This window comes from Chlamydomonas reinhardtii, chromosome 8 (assembly GCF_000002595.2).
Source record: "Chlamydomonas reinhardtii strain CC-503 cw92 mt+ chromosome 8, whole genome shotgun sequence".
Classification (NCBI taxonomy): domain Eukaryota; kingdom Viridiplantae; phylum Chlorophyta; class Chlorophyceae; order Chlamydomonadales; family Chlamydomonadaceae; genus Chlamydomonas; species Chlamydomonas reinhardtii.
Window position 1 is genome coordinate 2,147,248 of NC_057011.1, and position 16,246 is coordinate 2,163,493.

The window sequence follows — 16,246 nt, forward strand, 5'->3', positions numbered from 1 at the left end:
AATAGCTGCCATGGCACAGGGAGCCCTGGCACATACCCGCGCCAATCTGGCACCCCCCTCCCGGGCTGTTGAAACGCCCTCACCTTCAGACTCACCGCACAGTTATTGATTTCACCTAGTGCTAAAGTGCTAAAATGCACTTTTACCATTCATACCGCATATAATCAATAGGTTGTCGCCGCGAGGGGTCGGACACGTATTCACTCAACGCACGCTGCACGTCGCACGTCTCTCTCACAGGCATAGTAAACAGTTACGCAGCTTGGAAGAAGGTGAATTCGCAAGGAAGAAGCGGTTGGTAATGAGTGTCAAAAATCAAAAAAAGGCATCATTCTGGACTGAAGGACCCGCGTGGTGCATGCCGTTCACACAGCTGCAGCCGACCCCCCACACCATGTCAAACACGTACCAGACGAGCCAGAATTCCGTTTGACATACCGTACATGAATCGCGACTTGCAAACATAGCGACCCAGGTCGCGACCATCCAAGCGCAGCCTCCACAGCCGCATCTTGCGCAGCGCTCTTCACACTGAACCTCTGGCGCTCTTGCTCCCGCACCCTCCACAACCATCAAAATCACATGCATGTACCCCACAACAGCTCATCCTCCGTCAGCCCCGCAAAGAAGGGGTGGTTCAGCGCCTCTTCGGCACTCGGCCGCAGCGTTGGGTCCGCCGCTGTGCATAGGCCGACCAAGTGCCGCAGCGGCCGCGGCACGCACGCCGGCAGGGCGGCCCCGCCGCGCTGCCACCGCGACACCACGGCGGCGGGGCAGCCGTGCCACACAGCGCACACGGCCAGCAGCACCCCCACCGAGTAAATGTCGGCCTTGGCCGTGACCAGCACCTGGCCGGCTGCAGCAGCCGCAGCAGCCGCGGCAGTACCGGTAGCAGGCGGGGACCACAGCCGTAGCTCGGGCGCGAGGTAGCAGGGTGCCTCCGGCAGCTGCAGGCAGCCGCCGTGGGCACCGCAGCCGCAGCCGTAGCAGCCGCAGCAGCCGCAGCAGCTACAGCCGCAAGCACGCGGGTTACGAGCAGCGGTGGAGCACTGGGGCGCGTTCGCGGCTGTAGCAGCCACACCGGCGCCGCTGACGCGGCTGCAGCTAATGCCGCGCGCGCCCACATCCACGTAGCGCGCCGCCGGCCGGCCCAGATCAAAGCTAATCCCGCTGCCGTCATCAAGCACGGCATCAGCATCTAGCTCAATTGAACAGATCTCGCCGTTCTCATCCAGATCAAAGCTGTCCAGCAGCCGCACGGCGCTGCCGAAGCCGCCCAGCACCACACGTGCGCTGCCGCCGCCGCCCGCCGCGCTGCCGGCAGCCGCCTGCTGCGGCGGCTGTAGCAGCGACGGCGTGGGCCTTGGCAGCAGTAGCAGGTTGCTGGGGCGGATGTCGAGGTGGGCGATGGGGGGCTCGGCGGCGTGCAGGGCGGCCAGCGCGCGCAAGGCCGAGGCGCCAATGACCCGCAGGCGCGGGGCCGGCAGCAGCAGGCGCGGGGCCGAGGGGTCCTGAGGGCAGCGCGCCAGGGCAGCATCCTGCGCACCGCAAGCACGCACACACATGTCGGGGACTCGGGGTTGGAGCGCAGGTAGGAGCACGGCAGGTTCAGAGCCCACGAGTGTGGACGTAATGGCGGTTGGAACCTGGGGCCCAGACCAAGCAACAGCCTGTCGGCTGTACGGCACGCCGTGGCTCGTACGTCCAGACACGGCACACCCAGACGCAAATGCACACACACCAGCAACCACACACACGCATACACTCTGCAATGAGCCCTAAGCGACCCACCAGCTCTGCGTCCAGGCCGCCGGCGGGCGCCCACTGCGTGAACAGCTGCAGGCGGTCGAAGCACACGGCGGCGCCCAGGTAGGGGACCACGAAGGGGCAGCCCGACACGGCCTGTAGGGGGATGGATGAACACGCAGATGCGGTGGGTGGGCGGGTGGGTGGGTGGGTGGAAAGCGGGTGGGTGGGTGGGTGATGACGAGCAGGGTGTTGGGTGAATGGGACCATGCGCGTGGGCTGAGGAAGAAGGGGGCGTGCACGCGTCCGGCTTTGTAGAAGGGTGGAAAGGGCGCCGCCTGGGGCAGCATGGACCCGTGGCCAGCACTTGTGCCCCGTCCCCTTTTCCCACCGGTTCATTTTGGGCTTGAAAGCGGCGGCTACAAGCACCACGTGCCACGCGCCACCCCAGCCGCCACCGCCACGGCGCCACTCGAGCCCCGTACTCATCACGCCTAGCTAGCTCTAGCTGACCAGCAGCCACCCACTCACCTGCAGCGCCATGGCCTCCTCCTCGAACAGCGCCTCCGACCGCACGTCCCGACCCAGCAGCGTCTTGCGCGCCGCCAGCAGCACCTGATGAGCCGGATGCTGCTGCGTCGCAGGCGGCAGCGCTTGGCCGGGACTACTACTGGCAGCGGCTGCAGCAGTGGCAGCCGTGGCCGCGGCCGCTGCGGCGGTGTTAGAGGCGGTGGCAGTGCCGGCAGTAGCGGGCAGGTGCAGGCGGACCAGGTCCACTGCACACAGCGGCGCCTCGCCGCCGCCACTGGCCGCGCAGCCGCCACACAGGCTCCTGCTGCCGAAGCTGCCGATGGCCGCGGCGGCGCTGCTGCTGTCGGCGCCGCCGGGTTGGCTGAGGCACGCCACCCACTCTGCAGCCTGCAGTGTGTTGAAGTCCAGCAGCTGCTGGGCGCCGCCCGGAGGCTGCGGCTGCAGCAGCTGCGGCGGCGGCGGCTGCAGGTGATGACCGGCAGCAGCAGCAGCAGCAGCAGCAGCAGAGCCCTGCTGCTGGGGGGAGCGTTGGCGGTGGTGTATGAGGCGCACGTGGATGGGGTCGGGCATGAACGGCAGTGTGGGATCTCCTGCCTCCTCATCGTCCTCCTCCATGTACTCCCCCTGCTCTGTGCGGCCCCCCATCGCCTGCTGCGCAGGCTCCTCCGCCGCCGCAGCGGCGGCAGCAGCAGCCGCCCCGTCACCATCATGGCACTCCATGTCCTCCATCTTGAGCCCCGCCAGCAGGCAGAGGCTCGTGCAGCTGCTGCAACCGCTGATGCCGCCGCTGGCGGCGAAGCCGCCGCAGGCGCCGCAGGCGCCGCCGCCACCAGCAGGGGCCGCAGTTGAGCCCATCTTGCACATGTCACCGGCGGCGGCAGCGGCGTCGGTGTGGGCGGCCACGGCAGCGCGGGTCCAACACAAATCCGCAGAGGCGTCACGCGCCGCGCTCGGCGGCAGGAGTGTCGGCGCCCAAATGCCGCCGCCGTCGCTGCAGGTTGCGAACCGCGATGCAGCGGCATGGCCGCCGCCAAGCCATCCCAGCCAGCTGCCGCCTGCTCCGTCGCCTGCTGCAGCTTCATGGCTGTCGCAGCTGCTGCAGCTGTAACGGCTGCTGCCGCCGCCCCAGCCACCGCCGCCCCAGCCGCTGCTCCAGCCGCCGCCGCAGGCGCTGCCACTTGACATCAACGCCGCCGCGGCGCTTGCTGCTGCTGAGGGGAAGCTCGACGCCAAGCACGTTGGCAGCAGTAGCAGGGGTGGCGTGTGGCGCGTGCTGCAGCCGAACACATCAGCCGTTGCTGGCTCCGCCGCGGGGACATCAGCATCGCCGCCGTTGTCCTCCCCATCGGTGGCGGCGGGAACTACGCAGGATACCAAATCTTCAAGTTCATCAATAGAGCCACTCAGGTCTTCTCCTGCAGCGTGTGCGGCCTCGGCTGGCGCGCTGCGTTTCGCCATGTCCATGTGGCCCTGCATGCCCGGTGGGACGATGAGGTGAGGATGGGCAGTGAGCGCGCAGCATCACGCACAGTCAAGTTGTGATAGCAAGCCTTGATTGAGACATGCTGGGGCGATCGAGCGCTCGGCGGCCGGCGCGTGCTCGTACGGGCGTCACAGGTAGATTGCCACACAGCAGGCACACACGAGCACGCGCGGGGGGCACGAAGGCGGTTGACGCTCTGGATTTTGGCTGAGCCAGTTCGGAGGCTGGCTATCTACTTGGCTGTCGGTTAAAACGCCATAAGTGACGGCCGAAGATCGATGGGAAGTCTTACCGTTTCGGGGGCTGCGGCTGCGTTGCCTTCTTGTGCCGCTGCTGGCGGGTTCGCCACTTGAAGTGTAGCAGGCGCTGCCAGCACCAGCCCCAGGCGTTGCCATAGCGATGAGCTCCCGCCCCTTTTGGCCGTCTACGTTTCGCAACAGTCGGGGCGTGGATGCGCAATGTAATGGTGCAGTTGGAAGAACGCTGCTTCAAGCGTACGCCCTGGGCGCGTGCGCGTGTGAAGGCGACGTGAGCCAACCGCTTCTTGATTGGCACGCTTCTCACAGGAACGCCTAGGTCACTCGCTTACCTTCGCAGCCGTGTTGCAAAGCTTGCTGCCAAGCACGATGATCGCCAGCGTGCAGCAACCCAAGATTGCCGACGCCACGCAACTGGCCAAAATCATCGATGCCGAGGCTACAAGGAAAAGGAGCATACCGCCCGCAATCGATGCCGCTAGCAGGACCATTGAGCCCGGTATGATAGAATAGGATGCGCTAGCGAGGGCAAGCACGGTGAAAGCGACCGCACACCGCGCAGCGATTCTGGTCGTCTCCATTTCCTCGTTTGAAATGTATTCTACAGGGTCACAGTTGCAGGTTCAAGTATCAAAGATTTGTTACAGTACTCAGGGAGTAGTACGCTGCGCGCTCGGGCTTGGTAGTCGCCTGCGCAATGGGAAACGGCGGTTGCACCGGAAGCGGGGTAGGGCGACCTTCCGGCTTCCCAGTAACACTCCGGTGCAGATGAATGCATATACCTGCATAATTGTGCGTGTTTTGTACTTTGCAGGAGGAGCAGCTAACAAAGCGGCAGCTGGTGTACAACTCGCCAGCGACTTCACCACCGAACAGCGCCCAAGGGGCATGGGGATTGTATGTAGAGTCGGCTGCTGTCCATTGATTATTGTTGGTGCGTAGTTCAGAGGCGCGCGCGCTCGCGGGGCAAGCGCGGTGTCGCGGGGCAACCCGGCACGCTTGGGCACGCCGCAGAAACACACATGGTGACAAACACGTCCCCAGCTACATATGTTTTATCTTCGCAACCTCTAAGTCTAGTCTATACATATTCACAGCTTGTAGGTAGTTTTTTGCCACCTCGAAGGCTGACACAATTCTTTAGCAAGTTCCTGATTTTTTGCCCTTATGGTACTGCTGTTTGATAAGTGACTGTGTAAGGAGTATGCTGGGCCGTGTTGTATAACGTAAAAGACGAGATTGAGAATCAACAATACTCGAGCATGGCCAGGCTGGCTCCAACGCTAGTTTGAATTGTGATACCAAGTTCAGACAGCAACTATGAGCGATGACGCAGCCGTCGCCAGCGTGGCGTCCAGGGCGGAGGAGCTGGCAGAGGAGCTGTACCGCGAGGTGCTCACGCCCAACACCTCGCACCCCGCGGCGCCTCCCCCGCCCCCCCTAGGCGATCTCTCTTTCCCCGTGGACCCCGGGGCGGACTGGACTCCCGCACACACGCCCCGTACCGGCAACTCGCCGGTTCCCGGGGGTCTGAGCTTCTCCCGCCCAGGCACGGCCACCAGCCCCTCCCACCGCTCCCGGCCTGCCTCCGCATTGGGCGCTGGCGGTCGCGCCAGCGGCACCGCCTCCCCACGCCGCACGGGCACGCACCAGCCAGGCTCGCCCCTGCCTTCCCAGCGCCACAGCTCAGTGACTAACAGCCAGCTCGTGATCTCGGGCGGTCCCACCGCACCCTCGCCGGCCCCAGCAATCCAGCCCGGGGGCGGCACCAGCAGCACAGCCCCCACCACCACAGCCCCCACCACCACAGCCCCGGCCGGCCCCACACAGCCGGCTCCATTCGAGGCCGGCCGACCGCACCCCCACAAGTTCATCAGCCCGCCGCGCGTGGTAGCCGTGGACTCGGGGCCCTACCCCTACCTGCCGGCCAGCAGCACCGCCGTCGCCGCCGGCGGCACCAGCGCAGGCGCCGCCGGCACCTCCTCCCCCGGCGTGCCGCCTCTCCAACTGGACCTGCCCTCCCACGTGCGCGGCTACACGCTGCAGTCCATCTCGCCGCACGGCACCGGCAACTTCGCCACCGGCGGCGGCGCGGGCTGCTCGCCCTCCGGCCGCGCGCTGGGGCCGCTCGCCATCCCCTCCGAGCGCAACACGTTGCCGCCGCCGCAGGCGGCGGCGGCGGCGGCGGCGGCGACCGCGGGCTACGGTAGCAGCGGCGGGGGAGGCGGTGGCGCGCCGCCGGGGCAGTACTACTACCGAGGCGGCGGCGGCGGCGGTCAGCGCGGGCCGGACCGTGTGGACGCCTATCTGGCCAGGTTCCAGATGCACACAGCCATCCGGGCCGGCTTCCGCACGCGCGGCGACGACGTGCAGCGCAGTGTGGAGGACCTGGAGGCGCGGCTGCAGGTGGGTGGGTGGGGGAGGGGGGAGGAGGGGGTGGTGAGAGGGAGGAGGGGGCTGGGGGAGGGGGCGGGTGGGGATGGGGTGTGGAAAGTATGACATGGGGTGCAGGGATGGACGCGGCGAGGTGGTGTGCGTGGGAGGTGTGCGTGCGTGGCTTCAGCACGCCTGCGCTGGGCGATGATCGTCATGGAGCCATGGGCGTCCGCAGCCCCGTGAGTGTCCCCGCGTATACCGACTCCCCTCCCTCATGGCCCTCTCCCTACCTCTGTGCCCTGTCTGTGTCCAGGGCATGCGTCAAGACCCCCAGGCGTCAGGCGGCGAGGGCGCAGCCGCCGGGTCTGCACGGGAGGGGCAGTCGCCCCAAGCCGGCGCCTCCCGCCCCCACACGGCCGGCGGGAACGCCACCACCAGCCACCCAGGGCCCCAGTCGCCGCCGGCGCTTCCGGACCCTCCCGGTGGGCGCAACCGCTTCGCGCCGCCACCCGCCGGCAGCGCCTTCGGCAACAGCCGCCCTCCCTCCGCCTCACAACACCACGCCGCCGGCCCCGCCTCCCCGCACTCGCAGCGCCCGCCCTCCGCCTCCGCGCCCGGATCGAACCGCGGGTCGCCCGCCCACGCAGACGCTGCGGCGCATGCGTCGGGGGCCGGCGGGGCGGGACCAGCAGGCGGGCCGGGCGCGGGTGCGGCAGGCGCGGCGGGTCAGGGAGCCTACCTGGCCCTGCCTGACGGCAGCTTCGCCGGCAGCGCGCCCTTCAAGGCCGCGCCCAGCGCCGAGGGGCTGTGCTTTGAGCGCTACAACCGGCACCAGCGCACGACAGGTGGGTGTGGGCGTGGGCCACGTGGGCGTGTGGGCGTGGGCGTAGGTGTGGGTGTGGGTGTGGGCGTAGGTGTGGGTGTGGGCGTGGGCGTGGGTGTGGGCGTGGGCGTGGGCGTAGGTGTGGGTGTGGGTGTGGGCGTGGGCGTGGTCGGCCACTGTACACGGACAACGGGATTTGCTAGCACGTGATCATTGAAGCTCCGGGGGCTGGCTTCTGCATGCACTGCGTCACACACGTCTTTGCGCTATGTTTTCCTTGTGCTCTTTAACACATGACGGTGACGGCCCGTGACGGTCTCTCACCACACCCGCCACACACGCCCTGGTGTGCTCCTGCCCGCGCAGCCGACCTGCCCGAGGTGCAGCTGCGCTACCTGCGGCCGCCCGGAGCCACGGCGCCGCAGCAGCCGCGACTGCTGGTGAGCGGCTGCTGGGGCCTGCTGGCACGGGTTGGGAACGCACGGCATCCGTCAGCGCGGGTTTGGTGCTGTTGCGTGCTGTGGGGCAGAGCCGCCTGTCGCATGCCCCGAGACACAGCTCCGCCTCCTCTTCAAACCCAAACTTGACAAACCCGCAAGTAACCCACCTCCTCCTCCTTGTCATTCCGCACCAAACAGGCCAAGGTGCCGCGGCAGGGCCAGCCGCCTCAGCGCTCGCTGCCCAACGGCATCCCCGCCTCCCGCATCGAGCGCCTGTCCGCACGCCGCCGCAGCCGCTCACCGCCCAAGCTGTATCAGACGCAGCCGCCGCCAACCCGGCACGACACGGTAACGCTGACGGGGGCCCCCGCCGGCACCACCGGCGCCGGCGCCCTGGCTGGCCTCAGCACGGATGATTTCTTCCGCTCCGCGACGTCCCTCGGCAGCCCCAAGGGGCGAAGCGCGGCGGCCGCCGCCGCGGCGGCGGATGGCGGCGGCGGCGGCAGCGGCGCGCTGGCGCAGTACCTGGCGATTAACACGGCGCCCGCGACTGGCGAGCCGTTGCTGGATGAGAACTTCTACGCCGTGCTGCAGCAGCACTTCAAGAGCTCGGTGCTGCAGCAGACCCAGCAACTTCGCGCGCATCTCAATGTGAGCCTGCCGGTGGTGCTAGGAGCCATGAACTGTGTGAATGTGACGGAGGCGCCAGGCGAGGCGCCGCCGGGCACAGGCACGGGCACGTTCACGGCGGCCACGCTGGCGCGGCTGCAGGCGCAGCAGCAGGCGGCCCAGGTGATGAGTGGGAGCGGCCGGATGCTGAGCGGCGGTGGCGGAGGCGGAGGCGGCAGCGGGGAAAGCGGGCGGCGGGCGTGAGGCGTTGCGTCATGCCATGGCGTGTGTGTGGGGGGTGGGGTGGGGTGGGGTGGGGGGTATATGCCGGAGCCCACCGGAATTGATCGCGGTACTCAAAGAATCGTGGCCTAACCCAGAATGCAGTGCACGCTCCACGTATAACCGGGGGGGGCTTGTTGGGGAATGTGGGGCGTGGGTTGGACGTGGATGGCAGGATTGTTTTCGTGTGCGGCGGTGTGTTGGGCTCGTGCGCAAGGCTTGCGGGGCGGCCGGACGTTGTCATGTTGCTGTATAGGGCACGAGTGTTGCTTGCCGGAATGTTTGTGGAATGTGGCAGGATGGAGGGGCGGGTAATGGACATCGCCGCATTAGCTAGGGAGTTGCAATGGTTGGTTCACAGAGCGCTGACTCCCGCTTGGCGTGGCACGTTGCCTGTGCAAGAACTCGACAACTCAGCTGCAAGTGGTCGGCACACAACTTATGGAATCTGGAATATGTGCTGAGCCCAGATGCCCATCATGGTCATTATTTTGCTATGTGCGCACAGGGTGCACAGTTGCAGTTCCAGGCACAGCCCCACAACTACAAACCACGGGTCAGAAGGTCCTCAGACTCCTCACAACTCTAGGCCACGGATCTCGCGCTTTCATGGTATCGTGGATTCGTGGTGTGCGTGTGGTGCTATCAGCCCAGCGCACGACCGGAGCGTGATGACAGCAAAGCTCTTTAGCCGCCTTCCAGCAACGCCGTCGCCACCACCTCACGTCTCCGGTCTCCACTCATGTTGCCACCAGCTCACGCCTACGCCACCAGCTCACTTCTACTCGCTAAAGACGCTACCGCCCTCAGAAACTGCTGCACTACGCCTGGGTAATTGCTGCTTTCCTGCTTTCCGCACTCCTGCCCACTTGGCCTAATCCATATCACCGCCCACGGATAGGCGCGTTGCCCGAACGCCACCGTCATGTCCCCCCACCGTAAAGCCTTACTAACCACCTAAGCAGCTATCTACCCACAAGATCACAACCTCTTCAGGCCAGGCTTCTATGCCATGCTGCCGCCGGGCTCGCAAGCACACGCAACCTAACCCATAGGTCCAGACCTTCAAGTCTCTCATCTTCAGCCCAATCCGAGGTCACCACATGCCACCAGCCCCCTACATTACGTCGCAGCGGTTGCAGGCCAGGATGCACGCGCCCGGCATGCCCTTCTTGCCGATCATGTAGCCCTGCGCAAGACATACACACACGTACACACACAAAGGCGGCAAACACACCAGAGGCACACGCGTCAGGAATGGGTGTTTGCAGGAGTGACGATTGGGGAGTGCGGGAGTTGTCAATACACCCAGGAGACAGCATGCCCCAGCCACGCGACCGGCTGCATTCAGGTACATGGGGCCCATGAACCCCTTGAGAAGTGACGGCGCCGCACAAGCAATACGGTACGTAACACGGTACGTGACAAAAGTGCAGGTGCAAATCTGGGCAACACAAGCGTTACGGCATCATGACAAGGGTATGCTGGGCTCGACACGCACCGGGTTGGACTCGCACTCGCCGGACTCGGCCCTGCAGCGCACACACACAAACACAAGCCCACGAATCGAAACGTCAGAGCGGGCCAAGCCGTACTCAGCTGGTGTACCATACCTGTGCAAAACAACACACAACAATGCAGGAACACATCCCTGTACTATATGTTCAGAGAGCGCCAGCCCCCCCCCCCCCCCCCAGCCTCCGCATCCCTCAGCTCTACCGCCCTCGCCCTCTGCCCCAGGTCCTTAGCGCCCAACCCACCAGTGCGAGCACAGCTTGTGCTGGTTCTCGCATCCGGGCACGGCGGGCGGCGGCGGCGGCACGTACTGCACGCGCTTCACCGTCTCGGATCGCTCGCCAGACATCTGACCGGGAGGGGAATCGGGGAGCAGGAGGGAGAGGCGGATAAGGGCACGCGGGAATGATTGATGCCTCACGGCACCGACCGCCCTGTAAACTGTGAACTGTGAACTGTGAATGGAAAATGTGCCACTTCAAGGGATGGGCGCACGGGGCTGACCCCCGTCCGTCCTGGTGTTGCTGGCGGTGGCGGCATGACCTAAACCTTATCTAGGGCCGAGCTGCGAATGGCGTGTATGAGGCGGTGTGTCGCATATGTACAGGCGCGCCGGCGCAGATGGCCCCGCAACACGGACCCCCCTTCCCTGCCCCCTGCCCCCCGCCCCCTTTCCCTGCCCCCCTTCCTGCCCCCGCCCCCGCGCCACTGCCCCACTGCCCAACTCCCCCCGACTCACGGCGTAGTGGCCCACGTGGATCCTGTGTGTGTGTGTGGCGGGGGGGGGAGTACATTCATGTTTCATGTGTGGGTCAGTCCGTCCCGTTGCGTAGCTGCCGTGTCTCACTGCTCAGCCCAGCCCCGGCTTCTGCCCCAGCCCAATCCCCCTCCCTCCTCCGCGCGCCGTGGGTTGGTTATGGGTCTTGATTTGTTTGGGAAAGGACTAAACTGCCAGCCCCGCCCCGCTCCGCCCGCCCCCATAACGCCCCCGCCCCGCTCTCCACCGCAACCCCCGCCCCCAGCAAGGCCCCGCCTGAACGATTACCCCCCTAGTTTGGCTTGGCTTGATTTAGTTTGGGCTGCTATTTACCCCCCCCCCCCCAGGCCCCGCCCTGGTTTATGTCCCGAGATTCCCCGCAGTGCATCCTGTACCGCTTTTCCAAACATCCTCGCAATCCCCCTGCCCTTCCGCTCCCACGCCGTGCGCACCACTTGGTCGCTGACCACTTGACTCCCTTGATGACGGGGCAGGAGCCGTGCAGCGAGCCCGGGTCGAAGCGGCCGTCGGGGCGTATGGACCAGAACAGCACCGCGTCGCCCTTGGCCGGCTTCACAGCCAGGCCCTGCAGGAGGTGGCGCAGCGGTGGGGAGGCAGGAGACAGGAGGCAGGAGGCGGTGGTGGTGGTGGTGGTGATGGGGAGGCAGGAGGCGGTGGTGGTCGGGAGGCAGGAGGCGGTGGTGGAGAGGCAGCAGGCAAGGCTTGAGTGTTCCTGGCGTGGCGTAGCTGGGTCTGCCAGCTCACGCGATCGTCGCGGTGTTCCGGACCCGCACTACCGCCCGCAGAAGTCGTATTGCATCTCGCCAACGGCCTCACTGCGGCGGCGCGGTGCTGCACAAACACAGACGGCCCTCCCCCGTGCACTCTGACTGGCAGGCGCCAATGCGAAACAGCCCTACCAAGAAATCAACCAACCAAGCTCACCCACCAAGCCAAAGCATGTGACTTGCCTGCATGGCGCACTTGCTGTAGTTGTCAGCTGTCTGCCACGGCGGCACCGCAACCTGCACCGGCCGGAGGCATGAGGCGAGTCCTCAGGATGGTCGATGATGAGGTCAGCCGCAAGCGTGGGAAGCGTTGGTAGGCCCTGCCATCGTGCCCTGCCATCCAGGTCATACCCAACCCACCCGTCGTCTCCTCTTTCGCGTCCTCTCGCTTTGCCCGGGATTGTGAACATGACTGCCCTTCCCTTTCCCTTTCTACAGCAGTGTACAAGTGTACGACACCACCCACCCAACCACCTTGGGGAACACGGTCTCGCCGCCCTCCTCCGGCGTGGCCAGGTACATGAGTACAGTGGCCATGCTGCGGCGCAAGGCGCGTGGGGGTTCCATGCATTGATTACATTAAGACGAGAAGATGTTGACAAGTCCTTGTGGAAAGGAGGATTGGCAAGGGTGACGGAGATGCACACACTAGCACTGTCTCACTGACACATTGACACACACATGCAGTACAGTCCGTGTCGGACACCCGGTTCATCCCTGTCCAGTTTCCACCCCAGCCGTCCAGCCGTGCCTTCCACTCCTCCTCCACCACGCCTCCTCAGGTCCCACGCACCGGTTGCCGCCGTTATCATCGGCGCCGTCAAATGAGAAGTAGTCGTGGTGGGGGTCGTACTTCTGGGTCTTCTGCAGGTGGGGCGGTCGGGACGACGCGGGGAGAGAGGGGGGCAGCGGATTGAGACCGTGCGCACTGTGTGCATGAATGTGCGCACGGGCGCGAAGAAAACCCTTGACTCCTGAGTCCGCCGTGTGCGCCGTGTGCGATAGGGGGAACAGCACATCCTGCAAACCCCACGCGCCTGCGGTACACGCCCTACACCAACGCGGACCCTACCCAACAAACGGTACACCGTGGGCGCTGTTACGTGGCTCATGCGCATCATCGGCATCCTCGGCATCATCGGCATCATCGGCATCATCGTCACGCCGCGCCGCAGCACCGCCTGCGCAGCCCTCTGCACTGCCCGCACGCGCGCTGCCCAGCCACCCCGGCTGCTCACCTCGTATCTGAGCACCTGGATGCCCTCGCCGTTCTCCACGGGCAACATGGTCCACATGGCCAACCGATTCTCTATCCGCTTCACCAGCTCCGTCTCGCCGCGCTCGTAGAACTGCCCCGGCAGCACACGGGCAGCGAAAGGGTTTTGTTACGTTGTCGTGTGTGTGATTTATGAGAGGGGGTTTACTGATGTGTTTGTGTGTGTGTGTGTGTGTGTATGTGCGGTCACTGTGCTCGGGCGGTTGCATGCGGATGTGTGTGCAGGTGTGTGGCATCCGACTGGGGGCGGTGCACGCCACGGCGTACCTGGCAGGTCCAGCAGCGGTACCGTATGGAGGGATTCAACCCACAGACAGACCCAGGGTCCCAAGGCCTCGCAGCGCGGCACGAACCCACCCACAGGCACAGCCCTTCAGCACCTCCAGCCCCAGCGTCAACGACATAGCCACCACCCTTCCCTCCCGTGATGGAGTCTGCCGCCGCTGCCTGCCGTACACGGTGCCCTCGCGTGACGCACACCTACACTGTCGGCGCGCCCACAGCGGTTTTGCGTCCATGCTCTTCATGCCTAAGCTAACACTGGAACCGAGCGCCGTCATTACCCGCGCGCCCGCCCGCTCGCCCACCCACCATTCCGCTGCTGGTGCGGATGTCGGACACAGCACCGGCGCCCGTGGTGGCGTCCGACACGCCGCTGCGCTCCAGCCGGCTCCGCGAGTTGTCCATCAACTGGTCGCACTCCTCTGCAGTGCCGTGTGCAAGGAGGTGCGCATAACAATATGAAATGGCAATGTCCTGTTGGAAGCTTTTGCGACTGTCCTTGAACTTGGGAGGGGGGTGCGTGCTGCGCTGCTGGTATGTCGGTCGCGGGAGCACCCGGTGGGGCTAAGCCGCCTGCTGCTCCGTACTTGGTGGCTGCGCAGCCCCACCCCCCAAACCCTACTTGCATCAGCCTAGGGCTGCAGCGCAATGACCGCCAGCCCAGCGAGAGCCTGCCAGTATCCACTGGAGCTGGGCCGACACGCTCCACGCTCGCTCGCTGCAACAGCTCGAAGTTCCAACCCCGCCTCGCCCGCTAGCTACACGTCATTACCTCGGTCTCACCGTGCGTCAGAATGCCCTTATAGAGGAACACGCGCGGGTGCCAAGAAAGCACCACCATGCGCGAGTCCTGAGCCCGGTGCTCTCCGGCGTTAAACGTCTCGCCAAGCCATCTGAAGTAAAGCGCGTGTGCAAAATGAAACTCAGATTGCGGGCTGCACATCGATGCTGCCAGCGATTCCTTCTGGTGGTTTCTACTCACCCAATTAGGTCGCGTCCAGAGCCATCGTCTCCTATAGCTTGCCCAGTTGCAAGAACGGCTGCTGAAACTAGCAAAGCCAGCAGCGCGAACAACGCGCGCATTTGCGCTAACCGCGCGTGCGGGAGGTGCTTTAAGCGCGAGTACATGTGAAGCAATAATGGCTATCCAGTTACAGCGAAAAGTCCTCAGGTCCCCTGTCCCAGCGCTCCGCGCATTGCATGCCGACATGCGGTACCCACTCGGCACTCGCCCCTTGGCACGACCTTCCTGACGACCTTCACTTCCTCCTCCCCCGTTCTTGTACTCATCACTCATGCGCCAGCGCCTTTCAAGGCCAAGGTCTATAAACTCAACGCACATACCGATGCTCTGACATCCTCGCTCCACGGGCCGACCTAACCGTGCGACACATGCTAGTAGCGTGCCGCACCACCGGAACTGCCGTGTAAGTCGCGCAAGCCCACAACTTTGCAATTCTCGCCATAGCTCCAGAGTCATAAAGTTAAAGTTGCACTGCATGGACTATTTCCAAGCTATGCTCATGCCTGCGCGTGAAACCGTGCCTGTTCTCAGGCCTGCTCAGCACGTCAGAGACCTGCTGAGCACGTCAGAGACCGTGTCCGAAGCGTGTCGTTACCCCCCACCGGGCCGTTGCCCCAACCCGCCACGCCGCCATTCGGAACGTCATCGCTCAGTTCATGTACTTCACTTACGTTCTGGCACAATGTACACGTCTCAAACCCTCATGCAAACCTCCCAAGCGGATGACGCCGTACGGCTGGTAGCTTGCAAGCACCTCCCACCAATTTTACTTGTCCTTCTTCGTCTCCTCCTTCTTCTTCTTTGCCCCAGCCGCCGCCGCGGCCTTAGACTTCTGTGGGTAGAAGAGAAAGCGTGTAAAACTCAACACGCAGCCATGATGGTGTAGGTGCCCAAGCTCTTTCGAAGCTACAAGAATTCAGACACAAATGCCGGGCAACGCCATTCCCTCCCCACATCCCTTGTTCTCACCTTGAGCGCAGCTCTATGCCCCGACAGCGTGATGAGCGCGTACAGCGTACCGATCAGGCCGCCGTTCACAAACATCGCCTGCGTGACGAGTACGGAATTGAAGGCAGGCAAGGACAGCTTGTTCGAATCATTCCCCTGTACACAACTAACACCAAAGCAACCTGACGCCGCCATGACCGGCGAGGCGTGGGGGTTCCCGGAGGTGCGGGTTTTAACGTCGTCATAATGCCGCCTCGAGTCCGGTAACAAGCACTTCGGGTCAGTCCGGTAACAAGCGCTGTCCGGTAACAAGCGCTGTCCGCCAGTCCGGTAACAAGCGCTGCGGGTCACCCCGCTTCCGAGTGCGATCAAAACCGAGAACATCTGCAGCCGCATGAGAATCGCGACATTCTCAGGGCTTTACACGTCGTCATGCCGACACGCACCGAGAAGAAGGGGTTCACGGCTATGAGGCGCCGGTACAGCCGCCCAAACTCGCTCCGGGTGACGGGGCTGGTATTCTCAGCGTCTGTGCGCACAGTTGCATCCAACAGGATTCAGAGTAAGGATCACACACAGTATCTATGTTCACCAGTTTGTGCATGACATGCACGACATGGTGCAAGCTAGGCACAGCGGGTAGAGACGATGTCTTCAGGTTGAGATGACACCAGCGTGTGCCGGTCGACGGGCGGCAGGCCACACGCTCGTAGCCAGGGACCGCAAAGGCCAGGTGCGAATGCGTCCACGCGCATCGCTTTGCTATGCAGCATCTAGACGTCCCCGGCCGTCTCAAGCCCGGCCAAAGCTGGTGCCCAACGGCAGCGGCACGCAATAGTCCGGGGATCGGGCACGTGCGTGGTCAAAGGACGAGCGCGGCTTACCGAGCAGGACATGCATGCCCAGGCCCCCAATGACGAGAAGTGTAATGCAGATTAATAGCAGTACAACGTGCCCTATCAATTTTGGCGTGGATAGCTCGACCGGCTCGGGGGCCTTCTTGGGCGGCATGGCGTTTCAGGTCAGCTATAATACCTCCGGGTATTGATTAATGATAAGGAAGGTAGCTGTGTGTTTAGTATACAGCGTGTCTTGCGTATTTCGCGTAT

The 16,246-nt window shown here is 64.4% G+C and overlaps 4 protein-coding genes across 4 annotated transcripts; 1 reads left to right on the forward strand and 3 right to left on the reverse strand.

Annotated features, from left to right (window-relative positions):
• Positions 1–12: 12 nt before the first annotated feature.
• Positions 13–4,778, reverse strand: CHLRE_08g369200v5 (uncharacterized protein). Its single transcript, XM_043064992.1, has 6 exons — positions 4,350–4,778; positions 4,053–4,184; positions 2,830–3,747; positions 2,278–2,739; positions 1,792–1,902; positions 13–1,538 (listed from the first exon to the last, which is right to left on the reverse strand). Exons 1-6 carry the CDS (start codon positions 4,443–4,445, stop codon positions 579–581), a joined length of 2,679 nt encoding a protein of 892 aa, XP_042921993.1. The 5' UTR covers positions 4,446–4,778; the 3' UTR covers positions 13–578.
• Positions 4,779–5,098: 320 nt separating this feature from the next.
• Positions 5,099–8,970, forward strand: CHLRE_08g369250v5 (uncharacterized protein). Its single transcript, XM_043064993.1, has 4 exons — positions 5,099–6,423; positions 6,707–7,238; positions 7,583–7,656; positions 7,855–8,970. The coding sequence occupies exons 1-4, from the start codon at positions 5,338–5,340 to the stop codon at positions 8,527–8,529; spliced, it is 2,367 nt and encodes a 788-aa protein (XP_042921994.1). The 5' UTR covers positions 5,099–5,337; the 3' UTR covers positions 8,530–8,970.
• A 1-nt stretch (position 8,971) lies between these two features.
• On the reverse strand, positions 8,972–14,258 carry CHLRE_08g369300v5 (uncharacterized protein). The gene is made up of 12 exons (XM_043064994.1): positions 14,148–14,258; positions 13,949–14,058; positions 13,475–13,587; positions 12,846–12,956; positions 12,401–12,471; positions 12,082–12,145; positions 11,791–11,844; positions 11,272–11,405; positions 10,802–10,823; positions 10,308–10,411; positions 10,049–10,079; positions 8,972–9,736 (listed from the first exon to the last, which is right to left on the reverse strand). Exons 1-12 carry the CDS (start codon positions 14,246–14,248, stop codon positions 9,665–9,667), a joined length of 987 nt encoding a protein of 328 aa, XP_042921995.1. The 5' UTR covers positions 14,249–14,258; the 3' UTR covers positions 8,972–9,664.
• A 46-nt stretch (positions 14,259–14,304) lies between these two features.
• CHLRE_08g369350v5 (uncharacterized protein) lies at positions 14,305–16,216 on the reverse strand. The gene is made up of 4 exons (XM_043064995.1): positions 16,022–16,216; positions 15,584–15,666; positions 15,159–15,236; positions 14,305–15,021 (listed from the first exon to the last, which is right to left on the reverse strand). The coding sequence occupies exons 1-4, from the start codon at positions 16,035–16,037 to the stop codon at positions 14,956–14,958; spliced, it is 243 nt and encodes an 80-aa protein (XP_042921996.1). The 5' UTR covers positions 16,038–16,216; the 3' UTR covers positions 14,305–14,955.
• Between the last annotated feature and the right edge of the window lie 30 nt (positions 16,217–16,246).

Coding starts and splice junctions, on each gene's coding strand:
- CHLRE_08g369200v5 (XM_043064992.1), bottom strand. CDS start 4,445: ATGATTTTGGCCAGTTGCGTGGCGTCGGCAATCTTGGGTTGCTGCACG. Junction 4,185..4,349: donor TTTGCAACACGGCTGCGAAG/GTAAGCGAGTGA, acceptor TGCGAAACGTAG/ACGGCCAAAAGGGGCGGGAG. Junction 1,903..2,277: donor AGGAGGCCATGGCGCTGCAG/GTGAGTGGGTGG, acceptor ATCCCCCTACAG/GCCGTGTCGGGCTGCCCCTT.
- CHLRE_08g369350v5 (XM_043064995.1), bottom strand. Junction 15,237..15,583: donor CCGTGAACCCCTTCTTCTCG/GTGCGTGTCGGC, acceptor CTCGTCACGCAG/GCGATGTTTGTGAACGGCGG. Junction 15,022..15,158: donor GGCATAGAGCTGCGCTCAAG/GTGAGAACAAGG, acceptor TTCTACCCACAG/AAGTCTAAGGCCGCGGCGGC.
- CHLRE_08g369250v5 (XM_043064993.1), top strand. CDS start 5,338: ATGAGCGATGACGCAGCCGTCGCCAGCGTGGCGTCCAGGGCGGAGGAG. Junction 6,424..6,706: donor ACCTGGAGGCGCGGCTGCAG/GTGGGTGGGTGG, acceptor GTCTGTGTCCAG/GGCATGCGTCAAGACCCCCA. Junction 7,239..7,582: donor CCGGCACCAGCGCACGACAG/GTGGGTGTGGGC, acceptor CTGCCCGCGCAG/CCGACCTGCCCGAGGTGCAG.
- CHLRE_08g369300v5 (XM_043064994.1), bottom strand. CDS start 14,248: ATGCGCGCGTTGTTCGCGCTGCTGGCTTTGCTAGTTTCAGCAGCCGTT. Junction 11,845..12,081: donor GCGAGACCGTGTTCCCCAAG/GTGGTTGGGTGG, acceptor CGGCCGGTGCAG/GTTGCGGTGCCGCCGTGGCA. Junction 10,824..11,271: donor AAGTGGTCAGCGACCAAGTG/GTGCGCACGGCG, acceptor ACACACACACAG/GATCCACGTGGGCCACTACG.